This window comes from Canis lupus, chromosome 4 (assembly GCF_011100685.1).
Source record: "Canis lupus familiaris isolate Mischka breed German Shepherd chromosome 4, alternate assembly UU_Cfam_GSD_1.0, whole genome shotgun sequence".
NCBI classification, from domain to species: Eukaryota; Metazoa; Chordata; class Mammalia; order Carnivora; family Canidae; genus Canis; species Canis lupus.
The window spans coordinates 4609845-4626360 of NC_049225.1; the positions used below are offsets into that span (position 1 = coordinate 4609845).

The 16516-nt window shown below is 36.8% G+C and overlaps 1 protein-coding gene across 6 annotated transcripts in view; it reads left to right on the forward strand.

Moving 5' to 3' along the window:
- The window catches only part of LYST (lysosomal trafficking regulator), a 189270-nt gene that overhangs the window by 131036 nt on the left and 41718 nt on the right, over window positions 1-16516 (forward strand). For all 6 annotated transcript variants that reach the window (XR_005357742.1, XM_038533839.1, XM_038533842.1 and 3 more), the window contains exons 39-43: window positions 3606-3758; window positions 6876-7120; window positions 11122-11188; window positions 12709-12865; window positions 15507-15647. Coding sequence is in view for 5 of the 6 variants with exons in the window: in XM_038533839.1 (XP_038389767.1) it covers window positions 3606-3758; window positions 6876-7120; window positions 11122-11188; window positions 12709-12865; window positions 15507-15647 (763 nt within the window). In the remaining variant the exon portion in view is untranslated. The remainder of the gene's footprint in view (window positions 1-3605; window positions 3759-6875; window positions 7121-11121; window positions 11189-12708; window positions 12866-15506; window positions 15648-16516) is intronic.

The following is a 16516-nucleotide window of genomic DNA, read 5'->3' on the forward strand; positions in this document are numbered from 1 at the left end:
TTAATCATTGATATAGGAGCCAGCGTTTTTCTGAATCCAAAAAGATGCCATTTCCTCCCTTTAAAACTCTACTTAAAATACTGTCTTTTAAAATTTTTTTTATTTTAAGGATTTTATTTATTTATTCATGAGGGACACACAGAGAGAGAGAGAGAGAGGGAGGGAGGCAGAGACACAGGCAGAGGGAGAAGCAGGCCCCATGCAGGGAACCCGACGTAGGACTCAATCCCGGGTCCCCAGGATCACGCCCTGGGCTGAAGACAGTGCTAAACCACTGGGCCACCCGGGCTGTCCCTCTTTTTTTTTTTTTTTAATAATAAATTTATTTTTTATTGGTGTTCAATTTGCCAACATACAGAATAACACCCAGTGCTCATCCCGTCAAGTGCCCCCCTCAGTGGCCATCACCCATTCACCCCCACCCCCACCTTCCTCCCTTTCCACCACCCCTAGTTCATTTCCCAGAGTTAGGAGTCTTTATGTTCTGTCTCCCTTTCTGATATTTCCTACCCATTTCTTCTCCCTTCCCTTCTATTCCCTTTCACTATTATTTATATTCCCTATATGAATGAGAACATAATAATGTTTGTCCTTCTCCGATTGACTTATTTCACTCAGCATAATACCCTCCAGTTCTATCCACATCGAAGCAAATGGTGGGTATTTGTCATTTCTAATGGCTGAGCAATATTCCATTGTGTACATAAACCACATCTTCTTTATCCATTCATCTTTCAATGGACACCGAGGCTCCTTCCACAGTTTGGCTATTGTGGACATTGCTGCTAGAAACATCGGGGTGCAGGTGTCCCGGCATTTCATTACATCTGTATCTTTGGGGTAAATCCCCAACAGTGCAATGGCTGGGTCGTAGGGCAGGTCTATTTTTAACTGTTTGAGGAACCTCCACACAGTTTTCCAGAGTGGCTGCACCAGTTCACATTCCCACCAACAGTGTAAGAGGGTTCCCTTTTCTCTGCATCCTCTCCAACATTTGTGGTTTCCTGCCTTGTTAATTTGCCCCATTCTCACTGGGGTGAGGTGGTATCTCATTGTGGTTTTGATTTGTATTTCCCTGATGGCAAGTGATGCAGAGCATTTTCTCATGTGCATGTTGGCCATGTCTATGTCTTCCTCTGTGAGATTTCTGTTCATGTCTTTTGCCCAGTTCATGATTGGATTGTTTGTTTCTTTGGTGTTGAGTTTAATAAGCTCTTTATAGATCTTGGAAACTAGCCCTTTATCTGATACGTCATTTGCAAATATCTTCTCCCATTCTGTAGGTTGTTTTTTAGTTTTGTTGACTGTATCCTTTGCTGTGCAAAAGCTTCTTATCTGGATGAAGTCCCAATAGTTCATTTTTGCTTTTGTTTCTCTTGCCTTCGTGAATGTATCTTGCAAGAAGTTACTGTGGCCGAGTTCAAAAAGGGTGTTGCCTGTGTTCTCCTCTAGGATTTTGATGGAATCTTGTCTCACATTTAGATCTTTCATCCATTTTGAGTTTATCTTTGTGTCTGGTGCAAGAGAGTGGTCTAGTTTCATTCTTCTGCATGTGGATGTCCAATTTTCCCAGCACCATTTATTGTCCCTCTTTTTTTAATAGAGTGAAGAATCCTTTCCTCTGCTCTTTAGCATTTGTCCCTACATTTTATGTGCCATTTGCTGTCTTGCATTTTAAGTGTGTATACACTTTCCTTCTTATACAGATGTATTTCGTGCAGAGCACTTAGCAGAGCACCTTGCTCATAGATGCTCCATTAACATCTGCTGAGCTGAATGAATGAATGAAAGTTGAAGCTCAGTAAGAAGGAATTTGGTTTTATGTATGAGACTACTACATTTTCATTAAAATGTTTAATTTTATTTGTAATGTATTTCCTACCCCTACTTCTAAAAGTCATTTGGAGCCTAGTACAATACTATAACACACATAGAAGAGGGCAAGTCAAAGTTTAAAAATTTCAAAAAAGATTTTAGAAGGATGAAGAGCCTGGGATGAGATAGTCATTGCAATTGAGTTCTAAATTTTGCTCTGAACTCCTGTCCCAACACAAAAGGGTAAATAAATGCTGTTTCCAAAAGGGAAAACTGACAACAACAAACCAAAGTAGGATGCAGGGTAATTTGATGAGATAAATTCTGACTAATTTTAAACCTAGGTAGAAGCTTTTATCATGGTTTTTCTATTAAAAGCATTGAGTATGTAATTCATGTATTCAATTGCAGTTTACAAAAGAGTTAGACATGTTTTTAAAATTTTTCTTGACTTTGTACTTTGGCAAGCACCCAGTGATGGTAAGAAGTAAAGGACCTTGGTCCCTAACCCTTCATTCTAGAATATGGGAATTTGCTGAAGGAGGCCAGGATTAATGTTATGCTGTCAGGGAGATCCAGCCTTCTGGTGGTCACTTTATCTCTTCCTTCCTTTTGCTGACCACACAGGAGAGGAACATAGCCATCTGGGGCATGATGATCTGTAAGCTTACAGTCTGTGGGACTGAATTTGTAGGAGGCTATTTTGCCTTTCCTGAAGATCCAGAGGCATGGGAAGTATGTGTCAATGCTGGGGCTCTCCCAGGCCATGCAGATAGGTTAATTTTAACCAAAATCCATGTTCTCAGGGAGAGGCTTGTTTTTTATTCTTCACTCAGACCCCAGGCCAAAAGAGACAAGCTCCTGCTCATTCCTCTGTTGATGGGCATGTGTGTTTGTCTGTGATTGGGAAAATGTCCCTTAATGGGTTTCAGATTTCTGAAGTAATTTCACTTCCATACTCTGATCCAGAAAACCCATGCCTCATCTTCATTCTTCAAGTGATTGTTAACCTAAATCACAGTTTCTGAAACCAGGTGTGCACCTGCATGCATATGGACAGACACACAACCAGGCTGCCAAAGTGTCACCTCCACCTCACTGCTGCTTTTCACATTTCTTGTTATTCTTGGCTCCTGGGGATTTCATTTTCCCTTAATTTCTTGCAAGCTCAGCTTTAAAATATGTCTAGAAAGGCTACGTATTGTATGGTTCTAACCATATGGTATTCTTGGAAGAAGAAACTATGGAGACAGCAAAAAGATCGGTGGTTGGAGAGAGGATGAGGAGATGGTTATAATGGTGGACACATTTCAGGAAACCTTAGTCAAAACCCACAGAACTGCATAACACGAAGAGTGAACCCTAATGTAAACTATGGCCTTTGGTTAAGAATAATATATTCAGTATTGGCTCAACAATTCTTATAAAGGCACCACACCTATCACACAATTGGGAGATGTTAAACATAGGGAAATTGTGAGTGCACACAGGGAATACATGGAAATTCTCTACACTATCTGCTCAGTTTTCTGCAAACCTAAAACTGCTCTAAAAGATAAAGCCTACTAAAAAATAAAAATAAAGTCTGTATTTTTTTTAATTCCTTAAATTTTATCCAGCATTTTGAAGTGTTTTGTAGTGGAGGGTGGGACAGGTCAGGGACTCTTATCTGTCAGATTGTCACAAAAGGAAGACCTTTTATTTCATTTTGATATCTTAAAAATCTAAAATTAAAATGATTATTTTTATTTCCTATAAAGCAAACACTTCATTTATTTCTTTTGTCTTAGAGCCTTCAGGGAGAATTGGAACCAGCATCTTTCTCCTGGACATATGAAGAAATTAAAGAAGTTCACAAACGTTGGTGGCAGTTGAGAGACAATGCTGTAGAAATCTTTCTAACAAATGGCAGAACACTTCTGTTAGCATTTGATAACACCAAGGTAAGTTTGGCCTTATTAACAGATACATATTTTTGAAATTATCATGGGACCAGTGTAACTATACTCATACTGATTTTATGAAAGTTTAACTTATTTAAACTTTGGTTCACTGTTTCTGACATCAAATAAAAACTGCCTTATTTCTTAGTCCTAAAGCGAACCCTTGGCTGAGAATGGTTTTTGTCCTTCAAAACTGTATTAATTCAGATTCTTCAAAGTGACCATATCTATAAAAAGCAAGTGAATGCATAACCAGCTACAGTTTGTCTGCTGTCCTTTATAGAAAACCTTTTGGAAAAAGTTATCTGTGCTCGCTATCTCCAGTTCTCTTTTGAAATGGTCTAGTCAGGTTTTCTTCTCAATTCACCTATAGCTCCTCTGGCCAGGGTTATTGGGACCTCCATGTCTAAACCCTATGGTCACATTTCTTGGTCCTCATTTTACTTGACCTATCAGCAACATCTGACACCAGTGATTGTTTTCTCTTTCTTAAAAAAAAATAACCTTCCCAGGACACCTGGGTGGTGCAGTTGGTTGAATAGTTGAGCGTCCAGCTCTTGGTCTTGGCTCAGTTCATGATCTCAGGGTCATGAGATAGAGCCCCATGTCAGGTTCCACGCTCAGTGGGGAGTCTGCTTGTGCCTCTCCCTCCTCCTCTCCCTCCTCTTCTCTCTTTCTCTCCTTCTTCCCCATTCTCTCCCCCTCTCCCTCAGCCACACTCTATTAAATAAATAAATAAATAAATAAATAAATAAATAAATAAATAAATCTTTTAGGAAAAAAATAACCCTCTCCATTAGATTTCTGGGCCATCACTTTTTGTTAGCTCTCCTCCTGCCTTAAGGGAGTTCCTTCTCAGTTTTACTTGCAGATGCTTCTTGGAGTTCCTCTGGGCTCATTCCACAGACCTCTTGTCTTCTCATCCACTCTTATAAATTTAAATACTACCTGTATTGTAACAACTTGCAGGTTTATATCACTACTCAAACCTCTCCCAGGAATGCCACACTCAAATACTCAACTCCCTGCTTGGCATCTCCACTTGGAAGTTGAATTGGCATCTCATATTTAAGTATGCACAAAACCAAACTTCTAATCTTCTCCCTCAGAATCTGTTTGCCACTTTCCCCCATTTCAAAACTTGGCAACTCTGATCTTTCTGATTGCCCAATCTAAAAATTTGGGGATTATCCTACACTCCTTTTATTCTTTCATGCCCCACACCTATTCTCTCAGGCCTGCTGACTCTTCCCTCAAAAATACATCCACAATCTGACTGCTTACATTAACTTCTACCATCCTAGTCTAAGCAAGTATCATCTCTTGGCCTAAATCATTACAAAAGCCTCCTAACTGCCCCCCCCCCCATACTCTCCCTTCTTTCAAGACTATTCTCAACACAATAGCTAAGGTATGTTGGATCATGCCATTCCTCTGCTCAAAACTGTCCGATCACTTCCTGTGTCACTTGTCCTCATAATAGCTGAATGAAGCACTGAGTGATCTGGCATCTTGTTATCTCACTCACCTTCTTTTCTGTCATTCTATCCCCTTCTCTCTTCACTCCATCCATGGTGATTTTCTTTTCCTTGATTAGGTACACTGATGCCTCAGGACCTTTTCATTTACTGCTCCTTGGAATGCTGCCTGGAGTGTTTTTCCTTTTTGAAATTCACATGACTCACTCACTCACCTTTTCAGATTCCTTGATCAAATGTCTCCTTTTCAGAGAGACCTTCCTGACTACTTCTAATAAAATAGCAACACCTCTGTCACCCCTATCCCCAAGTCTCCTTTCCTTTGCTCTGTTTTATATATAGGACTTAATAACATCCAATATTGTCTCTGCAATACAATGTAGACATTTTGTTTTACTAGGTACTATAGCATCAACAGCGTGAGTATAGGTACTTGATCAATATTTGTCAAATGAATGAATGCTTCCTTTTTCTTGCAGAGTTTGGTATGCAGTCTATCATAAACTCCCTTCTATCATCCTTAGCTTTAGAAGGTGGCAGCCTTCAGATTTAAGCTACAGGTTTAGGGCTTTTTGTTTTTCCTTGAACCTATTCTTTTTTAATTGTGATAAGAAAATATGTAAAATAAAATGACCATTTTTTAAAAGATTTTGTTTACTTAGTTGAGAAAGAGAGTGAGCATGAAGGTAGGCGGGAGAGAAGGAGACTTCCCTCTGAGCAGGGAGCCCCATGTAGGGCTCCATCCCAGGACCCAGGATCATGACTGGAAGGAGCCAAAGGCAGATGTTTAAACAACTGAGCCACCAAGGTGCCCTCATTTTAGCCATTTTAATGTGTCTAGTATATTTACATTGTTGTGAAACGTGTTCTAGGTGGAGGTCCTTAAACTGACTGTGACCTTGCCTGTTCCATAGCCATAACTCCCTTTCCCCATTCTTCTCATTTACTTTTAGTCCTATCTCTGGTTATCCACATATGTGACTCTCATTCCTAAGCCTGAAGTACATACACATGTAAGGTAGATATTCCAAATTTATTTTTTAGTAAAGGCCTGGCTTGACTGTTTTTTCCAATTTATTACCAATCGACATTCAACGGCTTTAGAAAAAATCAGATTACCTTTTTTTGTGACAAGTTCTGTGAATCTCAAAGAAAAGAAAAAAAGGAAAAGCAAAACACCAAAGTTTATTGGTTTTCAATCAGTAGTGAAAATCAAATATCATATTTTACATCGATATTTTATTTAACTCTCATTAAATAAATATTATTATTCCCATATTACAAATGTAACTAGCACAATCAGGCCATGTCTGTCTAATTAAGAAAACCATGCTCTTTCTACAATATCTATGTAGATAAAATCTACCACTTTTTTTTCAGGATCTATATATAAGTGACTTTTATATACAGACTTTTTCTCATGTTCTTATTAACTGATTTCTCCAATAGCAAAACATAATGGTTAAAAGCCCAGGCTTTGGAGGAAGACCCAGAGTTGAATCTCAGTTCTCCATCAGTGGATGTTAATCGAGCAACAAGTATTTTCTTAGTGGCCTTGAGATTAGTAACATGCCTAAAATATGGATACTTTGGAGAAAAGTGTCAGTAGCCTGGTACTTTTTTTATCCTTCCTTTGCAGGTTCGTGATGACGTGTACCATAGTATACTAACAAATAACCTCCCTAATCTCCTGGAATATGGCAACATCAACGCTTTGACAAATTTATGGTATACTGGACAAATTACTAACTTTGAATATTTGACTCACTTAAACAAACATGCCGGCCGATCCTTCAATGATCTCATGCAGTATCCAGTGTTCCCGTTCATACTTGCTGACTACGTTAGTGAGACCCTTGACCTCAGTGATCCATCAGTCTACAGGTAACTAAAATATTATCACCTTTTAGCTTTGTCCATATGCTGTCTTTGTTTTATTAGAGACCTATCATGAGAATTTTCAACCGTGCACCACTACAAAAGGAATATACAATGAACCTCATCTGTCCATCATCTGAATTTGACAAATATGAAGGTTTTTGCCAAACTTGCATCATCTTTTTTTTCTTATTTTTAAGACAAATCACAAACATTTTGTTATGTTATTCCTGTGTACACATCTCCTGAGAAAGTATAGAACATTGTTTTACTTGTCATATTACAGTGCCATTATCATATCTAAGAAAATTAACAATAATTTCATGATGTCATCTAACACTGTTCCCCAATTATATGAAAGATGTCTTTTTATGGTTCATTGGCTTATATCAGGCCCACTATCACCTTTGGTTGCTATGTCTCTACAGTCATACTTCTAGAATAAGCATTTGTTTTTTGGTATGCATTTTCCTCTTTCTTTTTTCCTAACATCGACTTGTTAAAAAAAAAAAAAAAAAAAAGAACATGTCATTTATTTTGTAGGATATCCCCCATTCCCATGTTAGTATTTAGCTTCTTCCTTTAGCTTCTGTATTTCCTAGAGACTGGAAACTAGTTCTAAAGGCTTGGTTAAAAAATAATAATAATAATAATAAAATAAAAAAAAAATAAAGGCTTGGTTAGATTGAAGTTCAACTTTTTGGGGGAAGAATGCTTTGTAGATGGTGTTGTGAACTTCATATTGTCCATATCAGGAGACATATGCTATTCCATGCTAATGATGCTCAGATTGATCCACGGTATCGGGTTTCCACAAAACTTGTTTCTGTCACTGATGATTATCTCTTAAGTCAGTTATTTATTTCACTAGGGGTCACAAAATGGTGATTTCCTATTCTCTCATTCTAAATTTTTCAGAAGAAAACATATAAGATGAACCTGGGATATTTGTTGTGTCAGAAAGCAAGGAAATTAATAGTCTTGTCAGAAGGATTTAAGGACCATATTTACATATTTACATGCTTATGTTCATTGCAACATGATTCACAACAACCGAAATGGGGAGGCAGCCCAAGTATTTGTCTATGGATGGATGGATGGATGGATGGGGAAAATGTAGTACATACATACAATAGAATGTTATTCAGCCTTAAAAAGGAGTGAAGTCCTGTCATATGCTATTACATGGATGAAACTTGGGGATATTGTGCTAAGTGAAATAAGCCAGCCACAAAAAAAGACAAATATAATGACATTCATGAGTTATCTAGGATCGTCAGACTCAGAGGCAGAGCATGGAATGGTGATTGCTGGGGGACAGGGGAGGGAGAGATGGGGAGTTGTTCAGTGGGGGGTTTGCCAGTTGAAAACGTTCTAGACATCTGTTAGACAACAATGTAAATATGGTAAACACTATTGAACTGTATGTATATTTGAGGACTGTTAGGATTGTAAATTTTGTATCGTGTGTTTTTTACAATAATCAAAATAAATAAATAAAGGACTCAGGAGCCAACTTGAATGGCTCTCACTGTCAAAGACAGGACAATCTGAGCATCAGGAAGAATAATGACTACAATTGATTAAAACACATTTAAATTAAAAAAAATAATAATAATGATACTTTAAAGGCCCTCCCCCAAAATTTACTGGTTGCCATTGGATATAACTAGGACACCATTCCTTACTTTTGAAATTTGGCGCTTAAAGCAGAAGAATTGTGCACTTATCCTGCCTTTCTTGAATGAGTTGCATTTTAGAGTAACCAAATTGAGGAAATATTCTGGTTATTTAGTTTTTGTTTGTTTGTTTGGTTGGTTATTTAGTTTTTAAATTTTCCTTATGTAATTTAAAGAAAAATTGACTGTAAATATCCTACTTGGTATATTAGAATGTATATTTTTTAGAATGTGTTAACCTCAGAAAAGTAGGCCTAGTTTAAGATGATTTTTGAGAAATCAGATACAGTTTAATGTATTTGTCAATTTAAAAAAACAGCAAGTGGCGTGTTATTTATCTTCCAAACATTTTTATACACTGCTGATAGACATTTAGACATTTTTACACTACTGGTATAAATAGATCCAATCTTTCTGGAAGGCAATTTGACAATATATAGCAAAAGAACTCTCCAAATATGCATACTCTGCTTTAGCAAATTAACTTCTGGGACTCTATTTTAGTAATATTTAAGAATATGTACTTTACCAGAAAGGTTCCCACTAAAGTTTCATGAGGGCAAGGACTCTGGCATTGCAAGCAAAGATCTGGCCATACAGATAGTCCTTAAACTGCTATCATTTTCTTTAAGTAGCTAAAATTTAGAAATAACCTCAATGCCCAACATGATGAGGTTTGAGTGAACTTTTACATTGCAGCCATTAAAAATGGTATTTTAGAAATATATAGTCTAAGTGGGGAAGATGTTTTTATTTTAAACATGAGTATACATATACAGATAACCAGGAAAACCTCTGGAAAGGTATATACCAAAATATTTTACCTATGAATAGTAGTAGGTATTAGTAGTAGGAATAGCTGATTTGGGAGTTACTCAATCTGCTCATCAGTAGTTTCTGATTTTTCAGCCACAACAATAAGTATTACTTGTGTTCAAAAAAACCTACTTAACACTGTTTAGGAAAAACTGCATGCCCATCTTAAACATGATTTTGAGGGGTGAATTTGTATCTATTCTATAAAACGTTATACTTTTTGACAATTTTTTCAGGATTAGAAAGCTCTCAAAAACAAAATTAGTGTTTTCTATCACTAATTTCAATATCCCTAGGAGATAAGTTTTTTTTTTAAGATTTTATTTATTCATGAGAGATACAGAGAGAGAGGCAGAGACACAGGCAGAGGGAGAAGCAGGCTCCCTGCGGGGAACCCCATGCAGAACTCAATCCTAGGACCCTGGGATCACGACCTGAGCCTAATAAGGCAGATGCTCAACTGCTGAGCCACCCAGGTGCTCCAAAATTGGTATATTAATAACTGGCTCAGCAGATCTGGTTTGACCTACTGAAATATCTGCAAATCTTAGATGTTGATCTAGTTACTGAGCCAGATGTTGAAACTCCAGATAGCCACACCCTGATGACAGACCAGATGGTTCCTCAGCTAGGCAGGCTGCTCTGCCTTGTTTGATCTTTTCCTCTTGCTCTTTCAAGTGTCACACGGGGACACTACTTGATTCTTAGCTTGTAAAAGTGAGGATTCATTCTAGAGTTCTCTAGCCTCCCTGGTACAGCGTGAACACCAGCACAGACACATCCACATGTGTGCAAACATTCTCTACTTTATGAACAATGATGTCACTCCTGATCTATGAATTAGACAACAAAACATTTATTTCAGTACTCTCACTCCAAATCTCCACTTGGTCATTTTAAACATGTCATTTTGGGGCACCTGGCTGGCTCAGTCAATAGAGCATGTCACTCTTACTCTCAGAGGCATGAGTTCAAGCCCCACACTGGGTGTGGAGCCTACTTAAATTTAAAAAAAAATTTTTTTTAAGTATTAAATTTCTTTAATTTTCAGTAACTAGTCTAATAATTATATAACATCCCCTCATGAGCATATTTCCCATCCAAATTGCCCTTCGGTTTTCACTGCCTAGCCAGTGTAGGTCTGGAAGATGGGGCAGGAACTTCAGGACTTGGCCGGAATCTGCCTGGGGCAGCATCCGTGGTGATTCTGGAGGAAGTAGAGGAAGCAGGGAGAGGAGAGGCGGTGACAGCCCTTCTTATCTGTTACTCATAAGTCAGGAATTCCTAAGATTGGTTTGGATATGTTTAGGAAAACTCTACCTTAGGTCAATTGATTAAATCATAATACTGAATGATGGCTGTTAGTTCCAAAGCAGGATGTGTAAGCACTAAACTAAGGGCTGAGTGCTTGCTGATCACCAATTTACTTACACGATGCAGGTGGTGTGTAGGCAGCTTAGTCTTGACAGTATCAAAATACTTCATATTTTTCCATCCTCTCTTTGTCTGTAGAAATCTCTCTAAGCCTATAGCTGTGCAGTATAAAGAAAAGGAAGATCGTTATGTGGACACATACAAGGTAGGTTTGGTTTTTCCTCATATTTTGATCAATGAAAACTTAAGTTATATTCTATAGACTTGTGTTTTGCCTAATTTTATAATATTGATTTTTCTGTTTTTTACTTTCTTGTGCTTTGAGTGACAGACAACTGGAAATCATTATATGATTTTAAATATTATTGTCTGTCTCAATTCTCTGAAAACACTTTGCCCAAAGAAATACACTTATTATAGCATAAATTGGAAGCTAATAATCCACTGTAATCCACATGTAAATAACTATATTCCTTTTAAAAAAAAACTCACTGAGATTTTCAGAGACCTGCTATTTGTATCCCCTGGTGTTATTTATATAACAATATCAGTCTATTTATAATGCACCATAAATTCCTTTTATTCATATTCAGCAAATTATGCATTAGTTTATTAGCAGAAATATATCAAAGTATAAATTATCTATTTCTGTGAAATTAACATTAATGGAATTGTGTTGGAAATTTTTTTAAAAACTCATTAGCCACATGCTGCATCTTCACAGCAGTATGAAGGTAAGAGAAGCAGTTTTCTCGCATTCACATTGTTTTGTGTCATAGTTCCAGAAAGATCTCTCCAGCCATCTTATAACTGTCACTCCTTGATTCTTCTGCAGTTGAAAATGGGGTAGTGCTATGGAATCGAGAAGTGATTCTAGAAATTCACTATCACCCGACTTTGTTATCAGAGCCAGACAGAGCTATGGGAGATGAGTGACAGATATTAAATATTCAGTTGAGCTTCCTACTTCATGATAGGAATATAGGAGTCATGAAAAAAATCACTGTATTCATTTTTATCTCAGTATAACTACATTGCAAAACAGCCATAATGTGTAATGTTAATACCTAAGAATTTCAGTAATGTGGTACAGTTTTTCCATTGCTGTTGCTTTTCCACTGCTAGAGAGTTTCTCTAAAGAACATAGCATTGTATCTTGAGACTCATTTTTAAAATGCAGACGTCTCTAGTGACAGTAGTAGCTCTCATTTATTGAGCGATTGATTAACTTAAACATTATAAGTCATGTTGGGAGCCAGACTGCTAAAGGTGCAGACTGTGCCATGCTTCTCAGGTGGCCAAACCTCAGCAGGACACCAAGGAGGAGATGCTCGAGGTGGCTGAGGTCCAAACACAAGTGGGAGGGCAAGCCATGGAGAATGGTGTCAAAGGGGCAGTAGAGGAACGCCTGCTTGGCTCAGTTGGTTGAGTGTCTGACTCTTGATTTCAGCTCGGGTCATGATCTCAGGGTTATGAAATAGAGCCCTGTGTCAGACTCTATGCTGAGTGTGGAGCCTGCGCAATGTGGGATTCTCTCTTTCTCTCTGCCCCTACCCCACCCAGTCTTCTGCTCCTACTCTCTCTCTCAAAATAAAAAGTAAAATAAAATAAAAATTTTGAAAAGGGGCAGACAGTAGAGAAAATGGAAAGAAAATTAGTGAGGCTTTTCCAGCTTTGTCTGGAGCACTCTCTCATGAATACTGTCTGATTCCTTGTTTCCTTCAGTACTTGGAGGAAGAGTACCGCAAAGGAGCTAGGGAAGATGACCCCATGCCTCCTGTGCAGCCCTACCACTACGGCTCCCACTATTCTAACAGTGGCACTGTGCTTCACTTCCTGGTCAGAATGCCTCCTTTCACAAAAATGTTTTTAGCCTATCAAGGTAAGAATTATTTTGTAACTACCTAAAATATCCTATTGGGTCATTAGGAAAAAAAAATTTTTTTGACATTCTTTCTGAGAACATATTGAGACTAATCAAACCACCGGAAAAAGAATTCTATTTATTCTTTCAAAAAAATTCTCTTCAAAAAAGCATCTCTCTCTCTCTCTCCCTGTTTCTCTCTCTCAAGAAAAGAATCATCATCATCATCATCATCATCATCATCATCATCATCTTCTATCTCAGTGTTTAAGTACCTACTGCAGGCAGGAAGATTACTTAGAGGTGAATTTACTGACTTGTGTGCAAATAGGGACATACTGTCCTAACAGTTTCTAATGAGGACTGTGGTATGAGCTCTGTAGTTGTTCCTCATGGCACCCAGAATCCTTCGTGGGACCATTTTCCGTTCATTTACTCAACCCTTCTTGAACTTCTTTATATATTTTTACTCACATGCCACCTCTTGGCAGAATGAATTTTATATTGTCTCTATGTGGTCTATATAGAAGGGGCTTTCATATATTTGTATATATTTTATATATATATATATATTTGTATATATTTTATATATATTTTTATATATTTCTTATATTCTTCTTATATTCTATATATTTCTTATATTTGTCCCTGTGTAAGTACAAATGTTCCACATGACAGCTGTTCAAATATTTGAAAATTATTGCCCTGTCTCCTTTTTCCCTTTCAGTCTTCTTTATCCCCAGGCTAATTATCCTTAGTTAATTGGACATCAGGTTGAGAGCCTCCTCTATTCAGCTTCTGCAAGGAATACAAAAGATAAATAAGACTGTTCCATACTTACTAAAGAGTTTTAAAAACTAATGTGTAAGCTATCCTTGTTTGTTCTGATTTCCAAACCTGTCACGATTTTGATCATCCTTCTGGACATGTTATGGTTTGCCAATGCCCTTATTAAAAAGTGACACTCAGAATAAAAAGGAATGTTTCAGATATGGTTTGGGACCACTGCAATGTGTAACAGAACTCTTACTACCTTCTTTTTCTCATGTAGCCCAAGAATCTATTAATATAAAACTCCCAATCAACTAAAATTTCTTAATTTTTAATATATATTGCTATTATGCTAAGTTTTCTTCATTGTGTATTTAAGAATGATTTTAAAAAACAGAGGCTGCTGCAATCTCCATCAATTTCATCTGATTAGCCATCTGAAATGACTGATGTCGGCTTTTGGATTTATTTCTAGACTTCTGGCTTAGTCCAGGGCTTCTCACCTTGGCCCGGCAGTCATTTTGAAGTGCATAATTCTGTGTTTTGAGGACTGTCCTGTGTTGTATAGGCTATTTTACAACATCCCTGGCCTCTGCCCACTTCATGCCAGTGGCATTCACCAGTTCAGTTGTGAGAACCTAAGAATACCTCTGGACATAGCTAAATGTCACCTTAGGGGCAGAAATGCTAACTTAAGAATCACTCATTTAGTATATGCACATTCTAGATCATAGGAATTTGTAGTATTACTTTTTTAAGCTAAGAAATAATGAAGAATTTGAAAATCTGAATAGAACCCTTACTGTGCTGCTTTTATGCCACAGCTTCATAGTCTCTATTCTAGAGACTATGACTCCACCATAGCCTTATCTCCTTATCTATAATTGCCTTTAGTTTTTCTGGGTTCCATTTAGATTGGTTACTTTTTCTCTTGAGCTAACTGACTCAACAAAATAGAAGAGAAAGTAGTGAAAGTAATAGAAAATGTTACTGGGCGGGGAAGCCCAGACCTGGGGAAGAAATTTAGCACACCTTTTCAAAACTATGCCTTGCTTGATGCTGAGATTAGTCTGTGACAGTCTCTAAATGAAAAGATAAGTTCGAAACTTCAACAACTTCAAAGGAGTTTTAGATCATACAGCATGGTTCCTAAGAAGCGTCTACACAGCTGATGTTCTCAGGGGCTGGCCTTTGGATGACATTTAATGTTCTTGGCTTACCCTATGGCTAGCGGATGGTAACTGTTGACAGGAAAGAGACAGGTCAAAACTCAGTTCTTAATTACTCATCTACAGCAGAAGAACTTAGCAGAGGAGTGACTGTGTTTAGTTTTATTTTCACTTATAGGAAATTGTACTTCATTCTTTAGCTCAATTACAACATCTAAAAAGCAATACTCCCCCCCCCAAAAAAAGAAAAAAGTTATCTTAATTATTAAAGGTGAAGTAATAGTAATTTTGCTTTATGATGGGGAAAAACCTGTTTTACATATTTGAACTTTAATTTTCCTTCTTTATTATTCACTCATTCAATAAATAAGTCACATCAAGTCCCTCATATGTGCTTGTTGTGGGTGATACTCCAGCTCCCTGCTGTTATGGGGCTTTAATTCTGCTTGGGTAGACAGTAATCAATTAAATAAATGATATAAATTCATCCAGTTATATGTACTAGGAAAACATAATACAGATTAAAAATACTATAATATGGTCTCAATTTGTGTGTAGAAATATTTATTTTCAAGAACATGAATAACGTCTTTTAAATTGAAAAACTAAATGAACATCATTTTAATCTTTTCAAAGTAGCAGAAGTAAATTAATTATAATAAGCTTCAAATAGAATAAGGTCATTATGTCTTAATTGCATTGTTTGTATTTCCTTGTAGATCAAAGTTTTGACATTCCAGACAGAACTTTTCATTCCACAAATACAACTTGGCGCCTCTCATCTTTTGAATCTATGACTGATGTCAAAGAACTTATCCCAGAGTTTTTTTATCTTCCAGAGTTCTTAGTCAACCGTGAAGGTATAGCAGTAAATCATTTCTAATTTATATTTCTCTACTTATTTTATAATTTTCTAAAAATAAGAAGAGCTTTCCTAAGTCCTATAATTTGAGTTCCCCAATAAGAGAAATACCTTTTATTTATCAAGTATATCATTTTATTTCCAAGTGAGTATGAAGATTTTAACTATTTTATAGGACTAAATATGTGTGGACAATTGGTAACTTTTAACTATTAAAGGTATTTGTAAACATGTATTTTAGTTTTGTTACAGAAATTGCTTATTTTTTCTAATTGCAAAGGTTATCATATGTTCATTATTTTAAAAGTTACGAATTTACTGAAAGTGCAACGTAACTTAACCAAAATCTTAATGATTTTTATGAGTGACCAACATAGAAATAACATACCCTAGCCAGAATCTTCTAATACCAAAAAGAGATGGTAGAGGATAAAATCGAGTTTTCTGTGATGCCAAACACCAACAATCTTGACCAACCTTACCTACTTTTAAATAGACCAGATAATCCTTTAAGAGGTGTTTGTTCTACATAATTTCATTGTTCTACATAATTTTATATTTTTATGTGACCTTTACGAATATATGAAATTGATAACTGTATTTTTAAAGAAGTTAGTGTTGGGAAAATTACTTTAGAATTTTATTCTATACTAACTGGCCTCTCTGGAGCTGTTTAGAAAATCATTAATAAATCCATACTGCTAATAACCTGGAGCACATTTCATAGTGTTGCCCAAATGAGAAATGCCTCAGTGAATTGTCAGCATCCACAATTTGGTACCTGCCTTGTAGCTTTCGGGCTTGGGCTCATTTAAATCTATGCTTGTTTTCTGTGTCTGTGATTCCTTATATGTATGTTTCCATTAT